The 17450-nt window shown below is 37.0% G+C and overlaps 1 protein-coding gene across 1 annotated transcript in view; it reads left to right on the forward strand.

Annotated features, from left to right (window-relative positions):
* Window positions 1-17450, forward strand: part of ARFGEF1 (ARF guanine nucleotide exchange factor 1) — a 93692-nt gene that overhangs the window by 73755 nt on the left and 2487 nt on the right. The window contains exons 23-37 of the mRNA XM_080338927.1: window positions 7-97; window positions 1265-1305; window positions 1412-1581; window positions 2223-2374; window positions 2536-2708; window positions 3420-3580; window positions 4230-4360; window positions 5902-6031; window positions 6933-7068; window positions 7156-7294; window positions 11585-11654; window positions 14098-14227; window positions 15056-15195; window positions 15565-15733; window positions 16685-16823. Coding sequence (XP_080195053.1) covers window positions 7-97; window positions 1265-1305; window positions 1412-1581; window positions 2223-2374; window positions 2536-2708; window positions 3420-3580; window positions 4230-4360; window positions 5902-6031; window positions 6933-7068; window positions 7156-7294; window positions 11585-11654; window positions 14098-14227; window positions 15056-15195; window positions 15565-15733; window positions 16685-16823 — 1972 coding nt within the window. The remainder of the gene's footprint in view (window positions 1-6; window positions 98-1264; window positions 1306-1411; window positions 1582-2222; window positions 2375-2535; window positions 2709-3419; window positions 3581-4229; window positions 4361-5901; window positions 6032-6932; window positions 7069-7155; window positions 7295-11584; window positions 11655-14097; window positions 14228-15055; window positions 15196-15564; window positions 15734-16684; window positions 16824-17450) is intronic.

Below are 17450 nucleotides of genomic sequence, written 5' to 3' on the forward strand. Positions count from 1 at the left end.
TTGTAGTTGGTGGAAACGTGGATTGGAAGCAGATAGCAAGTATACAGGAATCCATTGGTGAAACTAGCTCCCAAAGCGTTGTCGTTGCTGTAGACAGGTATTGTATTATATTTACTGTTGCCACCTCAAGCTTTTTAAACAATGTTTGAATACCCTGTGCTAATAACAGGACTTCTGTTTGGAAAAACTAGATAAATACTACCACGTTAAAGAGCTTTTTGGTTTGTGGGTTTTTTCCTTTTTTTTACAAAGCATAAGTATTTTTGCCAGACAGAACAGAATGAAGATTAGGCAAGAAGCCTTTTTACTGATATAAAATTATAGGACTGTTACAGAGTGAAGACTGCTGTACTGTCCAGTGAATTCGGATTTGCTCTGTGTAACATATAGCAAATCTCATTTTGCCTTAGTACAGGGAGCATCATTGACAGACCTTTTTTCCCATAAATGTGATTACTGACTCCCCGCTTTCCTCTAGGTTATATAGATGTTGTCTGAAATTACCAACATTGCTATTCCAGTCCTCCTTTCCATGAATCTTATTTATCCTAACTGGATTTCATCAGGCATAATACATATCATAAACATTCCCTGGTTATATTGTACTCATCAGACGGGAGTGTTAATGCATCTTGCTCTATCAGTGTACAAGAAATCAGAAAACGTCATTTTCTTAATGGTTTTCAAAATTGACAATCTCAAAGTGGAATCATTCCAGAAGTTTACAAGCATTTCTGAGATTGAGTGTAGGCAGCAAGATCAATGTCAGTTCAATGAAAGTTGTCTTGCAGTAAAATCACATCAAGTGAACGGGAGGCTTAATGTCAAACACATACTAGCTCTTTAGTTTTGCAGCATTTCTCCCCACTCCATAATGGGAAGTGTTTCAAGTATCTGTTTGTCACAGCAGATAGGAATTCTGCACTCTGGAGAAGTTTTGCTTCTGTATTTGGACCAGGGCTGAATAGTTTATAAAATACCGACATTGTTCATCAGTCTCTGTCAATGAACGGATAGTGTTAGAAACAATGCTCACCTCCCACTTTCCACACTTGCTTCTGGGAATTATTATTAAATAATAGAAGTCATTGAAATATTTCTGATTTTATTTTTAAAGTTCAGTATTTTTCCACATTTACTAATTGGTTTTTTTAATAAATAAAAGTAGTTGGGATATCTGTCTGTATATTTTTTAATATTGAATACATATTTAATAGATGCTTTCTTAAGAAATTTTAATGATGTCTTAAACTGCACTTTACAGAATATTTACTGGATCTACAAGGTTGGATGGAAATGCTATTGGTAGGTTTTATCTTCCCCCCCGCACTTCTCACCCCCATAAAATACAAAGCAACTTTGTCTTAAACCTTGGAAAAATACTGCATTAAATTCTGTGATCATTTAACAGTGGATTTCGTTCGCTGGCTTTGTGCTGTATCTATGGATGAGCTGCTCTCTGCTACCCACCCTCGAATGTTTAGTCTGCAGAAGATTGTAGAGATTTCTTACTACAACATGGGTCGGATAAGGCTACAGTGGTCTAGAATCTGGGAAGTTATTGGAGATCATTTTAATAAGGTAACCCTGTTAATGGTTATGCATCATACTCCTTTTGAATTATCAATACAAATAAATTTTATTTAGAGATTTGTTGGAAAAGCATGTGCTCATCTGGATTAGAGAGATTTTCTTCTGTACTTCTGTATAAGTAGCTTAAAACAAAAACATATTGTAAACCTGGAAAGGCCTGCAAGAAGGCTGAGGTACACAATATAATAAATGTAAAAGTAGGAGTCTACTTGAAGTTATTTATCATGAGCTAGGTCTAGAACTGTCTGTGTTCAGTTATGTGTTGTAATTTTTGGGAGTGTTTCATGAAGCTTGGGGTAAGAGATTGTTTTCTGTTCAAGTCTAAATTGACTATTTATCAGGTGAATGTTTGACATGCATTTTTAATATGACTTGTTGAAGTCTTTTAGACAACTTGCTTATTTTTATAAATTTTTTAATACTAGGATAGATAATGTAGAAAACAGCTGGAATTGCTTAGAGATTATTGAACTGCATTAACAATGTCGTTTATGGAATTGGCTACTGTTCAGTTTTGTTAATTTTCTAGTACTGCTTAGTTCTCCATTATCAAATGTAAAGGCAGCTTGGTTTGAATCCATAAGAATTCTGATGCAAGCTTACTGTGCATTTCTGTTCTACGTTACCAGGTTGGCTGCAATCCCAATGAAGATGTAGCTATTTTTGCAGTGGACTCATTAAGGCAATTATCAATGAAGTTCTTAGAAAAAGGAGAACTTGCTAATTTCCGATTCCAGAAGGACTTCCTAAGACCGTTTGAACATATCATGAAGAGAAACAGGTAATAATATAGAATTAACTGAATCACCTGGGATCGTAAGCACCAACTTTTGCAGTTAATGTTTCAGATCGCTTTTGTGAAATCAGTTGCTGGAGAACTATACTATTCTAATTTATTATGTCATTTAGTTTAAACAATTATTGTTTATTATCTTAATGTAGGTCTCCTACTATCCGAGACATGGTTGTACGGTGTATTGCACAGATGGTAAATTCCCAGGCTGCTAATATTCGTTCTGGCTGGAAAAACATATTCTCAGTATTTCATCTGGCAGCCTCAGATCAGGATGAAAGTATAGTGGAACTTGCATTCCAGACAACAGGACACATTGTCAGTGAGTACTGGTGATGTTCAGACATCATGAAAGGTCTATGTGACTCCAGAGAATGAGCAGCTTTGTTTATCTGTTGGCTCTACAGCCTGCACAGTAAAGTCCACCTCATGCTTTAGAACTAAATGCATAGTCACTTTACTCTAATGTTGTTTGCTTATCTTTTTCCTTGTTTCTGAATTGTACTTATCTATGGTCCTGTTTAGGAGAAAGTGCTGAGCTAGCTGACACTATGATATGATTTCCACCCCCACTTCCCATTCTAATCTAGATCCCAGGCTTTAAGTGCCAAAAGGGATCTCTTTATTCTGTCTCAACCTCTGCAAAAGTGATTATTTAAAATCAAGGCAACAGGACCATGTTGCTGAGGGTAGTCCTTTTGTGGATGTAACTGTGCTTTATATAGCCCTCCTAAGCTCTGGTCACACAGACCCATTGCTGTGTTCTTGCTTAACTGTTAAATTTCCCTCCTTTGGACTAGATGCTACCTTGATTTTAGACACTTATTTACTGTTAAAATAGAGTGCCCTCTAGGTGATTTTTTTTTTTTTTTTTGAGCATTCATTTTTTAGTTTTTATTACTACTCAAGCATTTGACAGCACCAATCGATGAGCCAGTCTCTCATGACTTCTGTTACAATCAGTTCAAATTAGAATTAAGGGATTTTAAAGTATGACACTTTTTTCTTTCTTCTGTTCACACTTTTCTCCCAGCAATTGTGTTTGAAAAACACTTCCCAGCAACCATAGATTCTTTCCAGGATGCAGTAAAGTGCTTGTCTGAATTTGCCTGCAATGCAGCATTTCCAGATACGAGTATGGAAGCGATCCGCCTCATTCGCCACTGTGCAAAATACGTATCTGATAGACCTCAGGTACAGTCTGTATTAACTAAGTGATAAGTGCTTTAATCAACAAGGCTTTTATAAAGAAAAAGATTACTCACGCTAACCTTATTGGCTTCCCTTCTAGCTTCAGAGATGAGAAATGTACTTTATTCAGAAGCAATAGGAGTGTAAAATGCCGCAGGCTTTGAAAGTATCAGTGATTTTTTTTCTCCCTTTATTCCCTCTGCCTATCCCCATCCACCCAGTTCAACTGGTAGCTACCTCTCCTGGGAGCTGCTGGAAATCAGCATATCTCAGGATCTGCTCTCTGCTGAGAAGTGTTGTGAAAAATGGGTAATACTTGATATCCTCAAAATATTGTGGTAGATCCTCACTTTCAGTGCTGTCTCTATAAATTGTAAAGAGTAAGAAACTCAGACCGAACTGCAAGCAAGACCTGATGCTTGGATGTATCATGTAATTTATTTTTTTAGTTTATTTTTCATAATATACTAAGCATTACTTTGAAAAACACGTGACCTTCTCAGTATTATTGTTGTTATTATTTTGATTGCCAACTCACCTGAGGTATCAGGGTGTAATACTAGTACAGCAGAGATTGTTATTTATAGTCCAAAATGTGTTTTGAAGAATCTAACTCTTACGGCTCTGTATAACCCTGTGTTTTCTTCTAAAGGCGTTGAAGGAATACACAAGTGATGACATGAATGTAGCTCCTGAAGACAGAGTGTGGGTCCGAGGATGGTTCCCAATTCTGTTTGAGTTGTCCTGTATCATCAATAGATGCAAATTAGATGTAAGAACCAGGTAACAATGAGTATTTGTAATTCAAATTTTAAAAGGCTTTATTTTACACTTTTAAAATAGAAACAACTCTCTTAGTAAACATAACCATCATAAAATGACTTACATATTTAATTTAGGTGCTGTCACTGCAGGAACATGAGATTCTTTAAAAACACATTTTAAACAGGTGCTGAAATGCAGAAATTAGATCTGTGTTCTTTGCATATGAAATTTTTATCTTCCATTATAATAAATAACAAGTGTTTGTAATTGGATTATGTTAAAAGAAAGATATTACATTTCCTTTAAGTTAAATATTCAAACAGTGCCTGTTTAGGATGAATAGCCATGAAATCACAAAGGTAAGAACTATTTAAATAGTTCCTTTGAAAATAAATAGAAGCTTAAGTAAATGAAAACACAGTGACTGTTTTTCTTTTATTATGGAACCTATACACTATTTAAACCAGCTCAGCTCAATCATATGGATTGGAGGCATCTCATGCGTAGAACACAGTAAAATGTAAAAGTCAACTTTTAACTTTCCTAACGTAGAACAAGTGAGCATTTTTTTAACATGGAAGGTCAGCTCTAAATGGTCAATATTCATTAAAGCCCCCCACTTTTATTTTCGTTTAAATAAGGTATTGCATTGGATTAATATCTGTATTTTTCCAGTGGCAATACTGATGTTCTATATTCATTAGTAAATATAAATGTGTGATATTTGATTCCATGATGGATGCTTCTGTTACTTATTCCATTTTAGTGATTTGTCATAGTTGACCTGGGTATGTTACATTTTTGCTCAGTTTAAACAAATGTAAAATGCTTCATGCAATGGTTAGGATTTGTTTCAGTAGACTCCAACTGCAACATTCTGTTGAAATCTTTTTGCTTTTAATTAAAACTCATGACCCCAGTCCTGCCTTCCTGTGTTTTACCCATCATATTTACCTTGGGGATTTTAAAACTGTTTTTATACCATGATTCATTAACTGGTTGAGGGTTACAGAAACAGTTGGGAAAACAAAACTGTACTTTCATTTCATGTAAAACCTGCTTATTTTCCTTGATTATGGCTTTTCACTTATGAAGTGTATCCTGTAAAGTGTTTTTGTTGCAGTTCTGATGCTAAATATGAGGGGTTGTATACAAGTAATTTTAAATTTACACATATACATGTGAGCTGTGCATCTGGGTTCCCTTTATAGCTGGTGAAGATTGATACTCATTTCCAGACCTCTGTATTTCTTACCTGGAAATACCTGTTCCTTTAATTTTGTGACCCTTTCTAAAGAAGTTGTTTTCCTGTTTTAATTCTAAATTACCACAATTCTCAAAAGTATTTTCTGGCTATTGCCTGTGATTTTTAAAGTCCTTTTTAAAGAAGCTGATTTTTTATGTAATTATAGTGTACTGGCATGACTGATCCATATCAGATCAATCTATAATGTTCTTAATAGTATTTGAGTTTGTTATGGCTGTTGCACCTGGAGATATTTGGTCTAGTGCATTTCTTTTTGTAACTCTTAATATATGTTGGTTGTTCTTCATTTCAGGGGCTTAACAGTAATGTTTGAAATAATGAAGACATATGGCCATACTTACGAAAAACACTGGTGGCAGGATTTGTTTCGGATTGTCTTCAGGATATTTGACAACATGAAATTGCCAGAACAGCAGACTGAGGTGAAAAAAAGTGGGGCAAGATAATTTACATGAGACCTATATTTACAGTAGAAAACCTGATCAATAATGTAGCTTATCAGGGAATGTCAGGCGAACCTCAGCACTTCAGTGGTTGACCTGTGATTCTTGTAGCCTTATTTTGTTTTATTAGTGTTCTGTTGGACCTATTGTCACTCTTCTCATTTATTTTAAACTGTGTGTGTAAAAGGCCTAGTCGTTTACAGTATAGACAGTAGAAGAATAACATACAGTGCAACATATGTGGGGCTTGTAAGAGGAGCTGGAGCTTTTACAGGTGATGTCTGGAATCTGAGCCGCACATCATTTTGTGGCAGTGTGCTCCATGGAATGAGGCTTGTCATCAGCAGTCAAGTCACACTTAGAAGAAATAAGTTCTGCTAGTTCAAAACTTTTTGATGACTAGGGGAAAAAAGAAATCGTAATTAATTAAACAAATAAATGACAAGCACTAACTAACAAGCAAACAACCAACCCCGAAAACCAGCACTGTGCTTTCACTGCACCCTTTTGACCAGTCAGACAGGTTTTGACCTCCCAAACCAAGACCAGGAACTGTCCTGACAAAAAAGTGTAACAGAAATGGACTTATTAATGTAAATTGTGTATAAATGATTAATAGTATAAGTTTGATCAAAATTGTCAGCTCTTTGGGAGGTTCTGACTATTTGTAGAAGGACGCAGCTCACTTCCTAAACTTGTATCCCCTGGAAAATATTTAGAAGAAAAATAGAACACTTAGCTTGGCGTTAAACTGTGGAGCTCAGGTTAGACACCAAGTTAAGTGTCAAACTCAGTATATCACAATGCTTGTCAGTCCAATAATCTGCTCTCCGAGCAACCTTAAACTAAGTTGTGACCTTTTTTTTTTCCCTCCTCCTAGAAAGCTGAATGGATGACAACTACTTGCAACCATGCACTTTATGCAATATGTGATGTATTCACACAGTATTTAGAAGTACTTAGTGATGTTCTTTTGGATGATATATTTGCACAGCTCTACTGGTGTGTGCAACAAGGTAGGACTGTACCAAATTATGTTAAACAATGTTAACATTTTACTCTGCTGAATGTGAATAAACAAATGCTCTGTTTGTCTTTTCCAGACAATGAACAACTGGCACGGTCTGGCACAAACTGTTTGGAGAATGTTGTAATCCTAAATGGTGAAAAGTTTACCCTAGAAATCTGGGATAAAACTTGTACTTGTATGCTGGATATTTTCAAAACTACAATCCCTCATGCGTAAGATGACTGTTAATACGTATACTTGGTAAAATAGTTTAGCTAGATGACTTCTGATTTGAAGCTCTTAGATATCTAATAGGTGGGGTGAACAAAAAGCTGTTACATGTGGACTAAAGAGAAGCAGACTTTCTTGGAACATAATGATAGCTTATGTGCCAGATACACTACTTTTGTTTTGTAAATGATAAACTGTTAAAAACTTGAAAATACCATATGTGATTTAAAAAAAAAAAAAGGCACCACCTGATTAGATTTTTAAATGTTGGATTTTTTGAGAAATACTATCTGATTTTTTGGTCCTTTTCTTTCTTTAACGGAAGAATGCTATTCATAGGCAAACTTTGCAATTTGTAATTACATTTGAAGCTTTTTCCACAAAATACTAAAATACTGCAACAGTCTTGCAGATTTAGGTCTCTGTGGTTGACGGTGAACATGCATCATAGATTCTATGAATCCTAATCTTCTCATGAAAATTATCTTGTATATTTGGTAGATGCCTTTCCCTTCATGTTATAACTCTATGTGAAGTTTCTTGGAACAAGGCAGAGTTATTCTGAGTAGGATGTTATTCACTTACATCATAGAGCAGAATAACAAGAAGTCATGACCAGCATTATATCAAAGATTAGGTTTTTCTTCCCTACCAACAGTGAGGTGGAACGCTACTTGTTTTCAAATCTTGTAGTCTTAATGTTAAATTTAATGTTAAATTGTTGTATTATTACTTGTCCTATGTCTGTCATCTGGTTTGTAGGATTTACTTCTGGGTGTCACCTAGTTCAGGCCTCAAGAAAACATCAGTCTTTCTTTAATTTGATAGTTCTATATCAGCACTGTAAGAGAGCTTCATTCATGCTTAAAGGATAAGTTTATCCATATGTCACTATCTCACCTGCTTTTCTGTGTGAGTAGGTATGAATTAATTGCATCTAAAAATAGTGCTAAAGTAAAGCAGAAACATCTGGGACCTAGCAAGATTTTTTTGTTGTTGTTTGCACTTTGGTAACTGTTCTGGTTTCCACATAGGATCAAAATTTAGGTTTCTGGGTATTCCTTCAGTTGAATATTAGAAATCCTTCTAGAGCAGCATTTTGAATATCTTAATCTTTAGACACATTCAAAATATTCTTATTGCCTTTAGCTATATCTGGTTTGAAGTATATGCATTATTCCCTTTGATGTTTTTGGCATTCTGCTTTTCAAAGGGGTTATTTTTCTTGGGAGGGTACCTGACTCCTTCCATAGATTTCCGTTCTTTATTTCCCATCTCCTTTTTTAATCTTTCTGTGCCTTCTTTGAGAACTTAATTATGTTATTCCTTCTTATATTTCTGGGAGGTTCCCAGCTTTTGCAGGGTGAGGTTAATCTTACTGGGATTTTCTACGTGAGTAATCCCTTGATGGTATGTGATCATTTTCCTGTCCCATGGTGAAGGTACCACCTGCTCTTTTCCAAACAGTTGTTGGGGGACACAAAACTGCTCAAAACAGTCTTTTCACTTGGACCATATTTGATTAAAACTGAAGCTTTTTGGATGGGTAAGAAAAAACTATGATAACAATATGCAAGTATTTGTTTGTATTTTTAATGGAGACATTCTACTTTTTTTTTATTCTCTTCTTCTTCATCTGAGCCCTAGGAGGATACATCTTCTTCCTTCCGTACACCTCCTTATTTTTTTTCCTCTCTTTATGGGATCTGGTTCTTTTTCTGTGACTCTGGATCTGGCTGGCATTTCATATCTGTCTTTCTTTTTCCTCTGTCAGCCTTCTTTTTGCGGTGAAGCTTTTCCTGCACTCCCAGCCTTTCTATTGATTTTTTTGACAGCACAGCTTTAGTACCCAGCTTGCTGTGGAGGCTGCCTCGCTACTTAGAGAAGGTGGCAAATGCCCCTTTTACCTTTGCTTTCCCACGTTGGAAGTAACAGAGTAGTTATCATTGAAATGAGATAAATTGCACAGTGGTATACATACAGGTTTTATGGGCAAATGCTTTATTGCTAGTTGTCTGGAACTAGTCAGATGCTATGAATCTCTCGAGTGTAAAGTATCTTCTGGCACAGGTTTTTATTAATCTGATCAGGTAGGATCATGTCTGTTCTCTTTTAGCATTCATATAAAACATCTTCCAGGTACTGGGTGACTTTACTTCTTCAATTTAAGAGTTGCAGCATTGGCTGCAGGAGTTCTTATTTGCAGTACTAGCTTCTGCCGGTCCTTGGCAAGTCACCTTTTTGCAAAGAGAGGTGATCATATTACTTCCTTGTTTGGAAAATTAGTACTACAATATTTAGTCAGCTACCAAATTCAGCAAGAGTCACTTACTAGATAAGCCCAATCTGTACTCCTGTCAAACTTCCATAAAATCATTGAGGTGTTAATAGCTGAAGCTGCTAACACAGAATCACACAGAATGGCTGAGATGGGAAGGGACCTCTGGAGGTCACCCAGAGCAGTTTCCTCAGGACCGTGTCCTGTTATTTTTATTATCTCCAAGGGTGGAAACTCCATAGCCCCCTTGGGCAACCTGTGCAGTGTTCGGTCACTCACACAGTGAAAAATTGTTTCTTGATGTTCAGAGTGAACCTCTTGTGTTTCAGTTTGTGCCTGTTGCCCCTCATCCTGGCACCGGGCACCACTGAAAAGAGCCTGGTTCCCTCTTCTTTCATTTCCCCTTCATTTCCCCTACACTGATGGGGTCCTTCTGAGCCTTCTCTGCTCCAGGCTGAACAGTCCCAGCTGTCGCAGCCTTTCCTCAAAGGGGAGATGCTCCAGTCCCGTAGTGGTCTTTGTGGCTTTTTGCTGGACTCTCTGATCCGTCCATGGACACAGTGCTGAGCAGAGGGGCAGGATCACCTCATGTAGCCCAGGGTACCATTCTCTTTCTTTGCAGCAGGATTTCAGCTGTTCAGCTGCTTTTCAATCCATCTCACTGTTTGCTCATCCAGACCATACATTTAATAATTTGATTCTTCTTTTTATTTAATTTGTGGGCTGTTTATATTTTATTTAATTTAAATTTTCTGAAGCTTCATGAGAGCAAATGTTGGCTCACTGGCACTGAGATAGCCAGTGTGAATGCCCTCTTGTCCTTGGGAAATTCAAGAATTAGAATCAGTTCCTTGCACAAATTAGGATGATCTGGCCTCTTCTGGCTCGATAATGGCTCATTATTCCAATGCCTCCTTTGGCAGATGGACGTTTACGACTTTATAGCCCCAAATAAATTACACTGTATTTAGCAACCTCTAATCCAGAATAATCTACAGTTTGTGTCCTGGTAGCTTTCAAAAATCGGTTCTCTGATTTACTTTATTTGTTGTCTCATTATGTGCCTCAAGATTTCATCTTTTCTTATCTCCAGTTTGTCTTTGAGTTACATGGTCTTCAGTTGTCTGGAGATCAGTGATATATTAATTTAGGATCCTTAACACAGTGGGAAAGGTCTCATATGCAGATACAAATGTCCATCAAGTGTTGCCTCACACAGACTGAGGCTAAATATTTGAGATCTTAACCACAACCAATAACTTTAATCTTACTTTATAGCAATAGATTTGATAGAACAAGAAACTCTAGGAGCACTTAATCCAATTTCCCTCAATTCTTGTCAGCCATAGCCAACCTCAGTAAGATACAGTTAATGTAAAAGTTCTTCAGTGCTTAAGATGAAGATCCTCAGGACAGCAACGTGCTAGAGGAGAACAGCAGGGAAGGGATCAGGAGAATTGTCAGTGGCTTGGTGCCTCGTAACAGCTGTGACTCCTTGGTGAAAGTGTTGAATTCAAGGTGGAAATAGAACTACAATTGTGGAACATATCCCAAACAGAGAATGCAGAACATCTCCACAAGTTCATGCTGATTTGTCCTGGGGTAGATTCATTCCTTACTCCAGGTAAAGCTTGAGGCAGTGTGAGAGAGCAAGGTCTGCTAATGGCACCAAAGCGCTGCCTAAACCAAATCAGTATTTCTGCCAAAAATCAATCCACCGCCATAATCCACATAATCCAGTTGTCTGTCCAAACAATTGGCACAAACGTTGAAGTTCAAAAAATGCAATACTTAATTTTTTTAGTATGTGTGAAAGAATAAAATATATACTTTAAACTGAAATTAGTTAGTTAATTTATGGAAGTATCTACATCCAACTCTTCCATTAATTGGCTTCCATTAATTTAAGTTGAAATAAACAAAAAAGCCACCATGTTAAAGTGACCTTTAAGAATATCAGTTCTAATTTGTATTTCAAACTTCCTAAATTGCGTGCCGGTTTTGTGTTTTCAAGGCTGCTGACTTGGCGACCAGTCGGTGGGGAGCTTTGCTCTGGATCTCCCTCTGATGCAAAAGAAAAACTGGTAAGCTCCTGAAATTAAAAAATATGATAAAACCTGCAAGAGTGTGGTACAGTTGTGTTGTGATGTAGAGTAAATTAAAAGTATACTCAATTTAAAACCGTTTTTGTTTACTTGAAAAAGTGTTTTTTCCAGATAAAGTGCTATTTAATGCCAAAAAACGGCAAGGAATTGAGAAAGATAAGTATGTATTTGTTGGCAGCAAAGTTGGCTTCCAGAAGTTGGCAGTTAGCTGTTGTCTCTGTGTGTTTTAGGTAGTGTCCTGTGTCTGGCAGGTCTCTGTAATACTACACTGTTTTCTGATTTGGAGTGTGGGTTTTGTTTCATTTTGCTCAATATTCTCTTCGATATATTAGCACGACAAGAAAATGCTGGAGGTGGAAAGGCTGCCAGGTAGATTGGCTTTTTATTCCTTCAAATTTTCTCTGGTAACAAGAGCTTAGTCATCAGTGCTTAAAATAGAAGATTTGTATAACTGTTGGATTTCTTAGAGCTGATTGAATAAACTGATGTAAAATTTGGATTTACCTACAAGTGGCAACCCCGTAGCTACTTTACTACTGAAGAGAATTAGTTTGGCTTTGGACATTCTCACGAGATTGCTACATGAGGTTCTTCATAGATTAATGAAGCATTTGATAACAATTGTTCAAGGATATGGTCCCAGATGAGTTCTACTAAGAGCGACCAACTCTCTTTATTTATCTTTGTGGAGTGTTACCATAATTTCCTTGCAACAGAGTATAAAAGTTTGTGATGTCCAGTTGTCATTATACAGGTATTTTACATCCTTGTGACTGGATGTGCTTGTTGCTGTATCTTGACACATTTGTAGTGGTTTGATGTACAAAACATTTGATCTAAATGTTGGCTACATTTTTGATCCATTTATGTCAAATATAACATCATGAAAAAAAAAGAGATTCTATTAAATGTCTTAGTCATGAATAACTTGAAAGATCTTTTCTCTTTGAAATAGTTTAACATGAATGTTTTAAAAAATCCTTTTTGTCTTCAGTGTATAAAGACATTTTACAGCTTCAAAATTAACAGAACTTGTATAATAAGTAGTGTTACAGGAATTATATTTTGGATCCTTTCTTTTGGTAGGACAGAATTTAGACACCTTTGATCTAATTTTTCTTCAGGTGGTAGAAACACAATGAAGCCTTCTTCTGTCTATAGACATAATATCTATCAAAAGGATGTTTATACTTCACAGAGATTAAAAACTTAGTTATTTACTGAAATGAGAAGTTGATATGTTCTTTATAGGGACTGTATGTGTAGATTTAAATATTGCTCACACCACAGTGCAGGGAATTAATGTGTATTCTCCAGTGGCACTTACGGAACAAAAGCCGATAGAAATGCCGGGTTATTGAAGGGGACAGTAACCACTATATATAACTGCATTGCAGGTAATTATAATGTATTTTGGTTTTAATTGCATTAATTACATATCCCTCTTTCAGTGAATGCTTTCTGCAAAGAAAACCCTTGATTTTAACACTTTACATTAAACTGATCAAGAAGAAAAGTATTTATTAAAAAATAAACCAAAACAAAAAGCCAGCAGTTCATCCCAGGAGATGTTTAAAAGTTGTATAGTCAAGGTTCTTAGAGCCGTGGTTTAGTGCTAGAGGTTATGATTGGACTTTATCATCTTAAGGGTCTCTTCCAACCGCAGTGATTCTGTGATTCTGTATCTTCCAAAGTTACTGAATTCTAGCTCAGAAGATAACACAATGCAACATGGAGAGTCTGAACATGTTGCACAAGTCTGCTGAAGCAGCTCTCTGGCAAAAGGATTTTAAATTAGAGCATTTTCTCGATACACATATATTCTCCTCCTTCATCATTTTGCTGTGGTAAATTGCTGTAGCACCAATAAATGCTATTAATAGTAGGAGCTTACAGTGCAGAACATTCGACGGAGTAAAGGTAAGTGAAGGTTAAAGTTTGAGAAAACCTCATATTGTTTGGATTTGTCATTTAAGACCTGTGTCTTCATATTTTTCACTTGTTATAAAAGGAATACAAATTCTCACAGAAGCTGTTGGAGGTTTTTCTTGTCGATCAAGATGGATACTGCATTTCCCAGGATGGGAACCTTGCAGCAAACCTCACACACTTTGTCTGGTAAAAGTCAAAACTAAGTGTTGGCTGATGTACTGAACACTTGGATGACAGACAAAACAACGCTGTGCAGAATACTACTCATTGACTTTGCTGTGTATTTGAGTATTTGTTGCTTCTTGAATTTTCAATTCTTTCTTAGTAGCTCATCTTCTTTGTGCATCTTTCTTGAATGCTAATAGCAAATATGACCGAAGTAAATGAAATAGTGTAGTGTCTGAAGATATGAAGAGCACACAACACTATTGACGATTAGCTCGCAGAAATTTTCTGTAGGTTAATGAGGTTTTTTTGGCTTTCTTTTCAGGATACAATCTCACAGAAGTCAGTAGATATTCATGATTCTGTTCAGCCGAGATCTTCAGATGGGCGTCCGTATCAGCCCAGCGCAGGGCCCACCGCAGGTGAAGAAATGAGTAAAACCAGGCCCACAGCAAGTGCGTGTTTTGTACTGATTCGACATTTTGTATCTGTTCATGGTAGTATTTAGCAGCTATTTGATATCTTTAGTTATAACCTCAGCTATAACTTTAGAAACATGATGTGGAGAAAATTACATTGACTAATTTTTTGTCTTTATGTACTGTGACAGAATTCTGTTGGATTCTTGTGAGTCCACATTTTTGACCTGTGCTTTAAAAATCTAGAGTTCAGCTGCTGACTTGCAAAATATTAAAACTAGTACTCTCCTTATAATGCTGTGCAAATGAGTCATTTTTTTACATAAGAGCAAGGTTCTTTCTGTGCAAAATGCAACTGAAACAATAGCTAAAAAAAATAAAAAGGCACTTACTTAGACTGATTTGAAGAGAGTATATAAAACTATAAAACCCTTAAGATACTTGTGCAAAGTTACGTGTTGGTGCTTAAAATGCTCCTGCCTGGTGGCGTTAGAATTTGCCACAAGCACAAAAAAGCAGCAGTGATAGCGGTGCTGTCCTGAGCCACCTCTGGCTCTTGCCATTGCGATGGTGCCAACAACAAGGTCATTAATTTGGGGTATTTTTAGGTAACACTGAAAATTTGTCCAATACATGGCAGGTGACTTGAAAGTTAGGAAATAACGTTTTTATGACCTGCCAGTTGTTAACATGGTGATCAGTCCTGGATTTAGAAGAGTAATTCACATGGTGGATTCTAGGTATGGTTTATTAATGTGCTTGAAGTTAAGCTGTTGTTCAACTTACACCCAAAACAACTCAAAAAAGAAAGAAGTATTGCAGTGCTTTAGTTAACAAGCAATTTTCTTTTTCTTTCCTTTAAAGAGTTTCCAGAACAGAAGTTATTTGCTGCTCTTTTGATCAAGTGCGTTGTACAACTGGAACTCATTCAGACTATCGACAATATTGTGTTCTTCCCAGCAACTAGCAAAAAGGAGGATGCAGAGAATCTAGCAGCAGCACAAGTAAGTACAACTGATCAGTGCCTCTCTTTTTAACAGCTTTTTCTCTAGTGGATAACGTTTTCATAAACTCCTGTGACTTCTTCTAATTTACAGTTTTTAGAAGCACTGGAGAACTTCCAGCAGACTGTTGAGATCTTTTACATCTTGCATTAAATTGTGTTTGCTGTGCTGGGGCAGCACCCTGTGGAGATGAAAACATGAGTAGTTCAAAGGGATTTATGTAACTGGGATTTGGATACAACTTCTAGTACAGTTTTAAGTGTAAATACAAATGCAGATGAAAACAGGGTAGGATTGATTTATCACAGGAGCCTGCTGAAGGCAATTATGCATTTTTACTTGAAATCCCTTTTTTTTCTTTTTTAATAGAGAGATGCCGTAGACTTCGATGTCCATGTGGATACACAAGATCAAGGGATGTACCGTTTTCTAACATCACAGCAGCTTTTCAAACTTCTCGATTGTCTGCTAGAATCTCACAGGTTTGCTAAAGCATTTAATTCAAACAATGAACAAAGAACTGCTCTCTGGAAAGCAGGTGAGTCAGTCACCTTGGAGATGTACGTTGTGAGAATTTGTTAGTGTGCTTTGAACTGACCCAAAAATAGGTCAGAAGTACTTTGATGCTGAATGTAGAATTGAATATCAGGCTGTAAGTTTATAACCCTTGAATCCCTAAGGGAAGGAGAGACATCTGTGTGAGTGCGAAGATCTTTTTGATTTCCTAAAATGTTAAGGTTTCACAGGGCTGTGGCTGCCGAGCTGATCCCTGTCTGGAAGTCTGAGTCCTGTGCTTGGAAGCTGCCAGCACAAAACCCCAAAACTCGCTTAGTGGTTTTACCTACCACTATATAAGTGAAATATATGAAATTTTCTGTAATAGATGGAAAATGGACTGTCTGTAGTGCTGCGTTTAATCTGGTTTTTGCACATAAGTTAGCTGTATTAGTATTTTGAATGGTGAATGCACACTGTGAGTATGTGGCAAGCTGGTTTGAGCATTGGTGTTTGGTTACAAAGAACCACTTCTGCTTGAGTGAGGTAGTGTAATATTTATGGCTATGCTTTTTGCTAGTACAGACCTCCACTAGCAAACTGAGTTTAGTTATACAATAACAGCTTTGGAAACAGTAGTATTGTACATATTTTTATCAAAAACAAGCAATAAAACAGTATACCCTGTAGATATCTGATTGAGACAAAACGGTCCATTGTTCAGGTGGTTAGAATGCACTGTAATCATACACCCAGCGTTCACTTCTGCCTGGAAGCTTAGATGTAAAAACAGGTGCCAAACCCTATTCTGGTGTATATGCATAGGTTAATTTTTAGCAGTACTCCGTTGTACTGAATGTCGTGAGCAATGAATCACGTAAGGTGGTTCTTCTGAATGTCCACGTGCAGGAGACACTTAGAAGGAAGAGTGGGGGGCTGTAAAGAAAAGGTCAGCTGGAACAAACATCTAAATGGCTGCTTGGAATTCCTCTAGGTTTCAAAGGGAAATCAAAGCCCAATCTTCTGAAACAGGAGACCAGTAGTCTCGCCTGTGGGTTGCGCATTCTCTTCCGCATGTACATGGACGAAAGCCGAACCAGCGCCTGGGAGGAAGTCCAGCACAGGCTACTGAAGTAAGGTCCACGTAGCTGAACCTCTCGGTGTGATTCCTGATAGACCTCCTGTGTTTGCAGTAAACTTCCCAGTGCTAGCACAGCGTGGTGGGGGTCACAGCTAACAGTAAAGAGTTTTTATGTTGTATGGAGAGTGCTGGGTCTCCTGCTACTAATGCTGCCTCTGCCTTTTGTTCTCATTACATGTTTTGCAGGAGAGAACAAAAGTTTTGTCTCACCTTTTTTTCTGTAGCATGTGGGTAGGTGGGGGATTGTTATAGCTCCTCTTGAAAAGCAACTATCACCTAAACCCTGCTTTTTTCTTTCAGTAACCCCAGATATTTTAGGGAAGTGATGCTGTTTGTGCTCATCTGCACCAATGGGCCCTGGGCTTGTGGAGCCTACGGGCACACAAAAGCTTTTGATTTTTGCTTATTCTTTACTGTGAATACTAAGGTTCACCTACATTTTTTTAGTTTGAAAAGTTGTTCAAGCAAGTGTTGGAATAAGAGCAGGTTTAAAACCATGGCAGTAACACAGTGAAAATATTTTAAGGTTTATAGACCAAGAAGCAGAGCTGAAAACTACCCTGGTTACATTGGCATGAGATTAATTTTTTAAGGTCTATATATGCCTTTTAATACCTCT

Source organism: Nesoenas mayeri (genome assembly GCF_963082525.1).
Source record: "Nesoenas mayeri genome assembly, chromosome: 2".
NCBI classification, from domain to species: domain Eukaryota; kingdom Metazoa; phylum Chordata; class Aves; order Columbiformes; family Columbidae; genus Nesoenas; species Nesoenas mayeri.